This window comes from Penaeus japonicus, unplaced genomic scaffold (assembly GCF_977035675.1).
Source record: "Penaeus japonicus unplaced genomic scaffold, GWHDUDI00000001_assembly GWHDUDI00000001, whole genome shotgun sequence".
Classification (NCBI taxonomy): domain Eukaryota; kingdom Metazoa; phylum Arthropoda; class Malacostraca; order Decapoda; family Penaeidae; genus Penaeus; species Penaeus japonicus.
The window spans coordinates 32,216,593-32,219,092 of record NW_028234403.1 but is presented as its reverse complement, the minus strand read 5'-3'; the positions used below and the strand labels follow the sequence as shown (position 1 = coordinate 32,219,092).

Here is a 2,500-nt window from a genome sequence, read left to right as displayed (position 1 = left end):
ACAGAGAGAGGAGGTTTAGTTTCACCGCAGCGTCATTTGTGACAAGTCATGAGCGCTCTTTTAAGGTATGGTGGGTGGTGTGTGACTTAACTATGCGAGTGATGGATCTTTGCTTATGAACAAAAAATATGTTTATTTTCATTGTTATTATTGCCATTGTGACTGTGACTTTGGTTAAGGTTTGGATGATATCGTTATTAGTCGGTTACGTATTATGTTCCTTATCTGTCTGTCTGCTTGTGTGTCTTTTTGTCTCTGTGTCTCTCGCCTTTTAAACTGTCCGTGAGTTGCATATTATATTCTTGGTTCATCTGTCTCTCCGTCTCTCTCCTCCCTCTTCTCTCTCTCTCTCATTTTCTTCCTATATCTCTCTCAACTCTATCCTCCTATCGTACTCTCTCCTCTAAGCTACCTTTCATCCCTGATTGCCATATAACGAAATGTGAACTTAGAAAAAAGTAGTATCGGTAAATCATAATTTCAGTATAATCGCCACTTTCCAGATGTATCGTGGTGGCGATCGCTGCCTTACTGATACCACCGCCACCATGCGCGAACTATAGCTTGCGTCTGGATCCTCGTCTGGGCAGCTCTGGTAAAGTTGGACGATTGGACTGTCTCTGTATTTCTCGCTACAGTGAAACACCAACTTTAGATGCACTTAAACACTACTACTTCTATGATTACTATTACTATGCCAACAATTATTGCTGTTTATACCATCACTATTACTGCTACTACAGCTGCTGCCGTCACAATTCTCAAAAGAGAAATGGCTCTAAATCCTCCCCTTCTTACCATACCTACGCCACCATTTTTTCTGACCTTAGATTATGAAAACTACACTATACTCTGTACGATATTCACAAACAGTGAGCCGTGTTATTATGCGACACTCGGCGACTGCTGGTTTCCTAGTCTATTGCGCAAGCTGAGAACTTTCCGGGCGAGTTCCCCTTAGTCGAGCAGATCAGAGGAGCAAGGAAGATAGGCGACACCTTATCTTAGCAACTTTACAGCTCCTCGGTTGTTACTTGTCTGATACAGACTTGATCTGAGAATGTTGTGAACAATGTTTTGGGTTCTTGCTGAAAAAAATTAATCTTTTCATATTAATTTTACTTGATGGTAGTGTTACCCTCCAATGACAAGAAACCAGTGATCCGAAAACTGGGATGCCGGAGAATGAAGGCTGTCTGTCCTCATGGCCAGCGTCCTCAAACCCTTTGATATTCGTACTTCGTTTTATGAGCTAGATGTTTCACTGGCAGTACAACTGACTGCTGTAATATTGTGACAAATTTCTACAGCATTTTAGCTGTTATATCCCACAATTCACCATGGATATATATACAAAGCTTACCTTCTTGCATTTCATTGTATGCCACATATTAAAAAAAAGAGCCACATGAGCACTGGCTTGGTAAACTTTCCAATGGCCATCTACAGCAACGAAGTTATATAGCACCAGTGAATTTAATTAAGTTACCATTGTAGAGTTGTTAACCAGCTTGATGTTGCTATTTCCAGTGAAACCTCTGTCTTCAGTGGTAATTCATGAGGTATAATCGCCTTTACAGTCTTTTTTGTTGCAACTGGCGTTATTCTGATGATGATGAACTTATTTCAAGTTCTTTAATCTGTTTCACATGTTATATTTTGTCAGATGTTAGATTTAGTTTTTGCATATTCTCTGACAATCACCATATTTGTGCTAGTTGACCGGCAGTCAAGGTTCTTGTTTAGTTCTAAGAATTAGATAACATTCTGTTAGTCATCCTGTTTTTTTTTTTTTTATTTTTTTTTTTCTATTTATTATTATTTTTTTTACATGCTGTTGAAGCCATCTTCTTTCCAAGCAAAACAAAAGTATCACATAGACCGTCTACCACTTCTCTAAACTTATTTTTGCTAAGCATTGTTTTCCAGGCATTGGCGTTGAACTTTGAAGGCACGTGTGTCCTCACCACTTTTTGTCGTTCTATGTCTAATCCTATTACTGACATTGTGGTAATAACCATGCCAATTGTTTTGTCCTTGACCTCCCTGTGTTAGTTATTCCCCGGTCTATTACCCTCTTTGTCCACCTGGAAACATGGGTCATCACACACACACACACACACACACACACACACACACACACATATATATATATATATATATATATATATATATATATATATATATATATATATATATATATAAATATATATATACATATATATATATATATATATATATAGATATATATGAGTGTATGTGTGTGTGTGTGTGTGTGTGTGTGTGTGTGTGTGATACACACACACAAGCGGCTTAAATAGTCTATACACTAGGGTGTACATGTATCACAACCGAGTGTACTTTTTTCAACCCAAAAATAGTGTCAGTTCTGGTTGAGACTTAATGACCGTCTGCATACTGATGTGAATTTTTTATTAGATCAATCCCATGCCAGCTGACCACACACACACACACACACACACACACACACGCACACACA

General features: G+C 38.2%; 1 protein-coding gene across 2 annotated transcripts in view; it reads left to right on the top strand.

Annotated features, from left to right (window-relative positions):
* LOC122250801 (uncharacterized) overlaps positions 1-2,500 on the top strand; it is a 4,347-nt gene that overhangs the window by 63 nt on the left and 1,784 nt on the right. For both annotated transcript variants that reach the window (XM_043012434.2, XM_043012433.2), the window contains exons 1-2: positions 1-65; positions 504-595. The exon at positions 1-65 is cut by the window's left edge and continues 63 nt beyond it. In XM_043012434.2, coding sequence (XP_042868368.2) covers positions 49-65; positions 504-595 — 109 coding nt within the window. In that variant the 5' untranslated portion in view covers positions 1-48. The remainder of the gene's footprint in view (positions 66-503; positions 596-2,500) is intronic.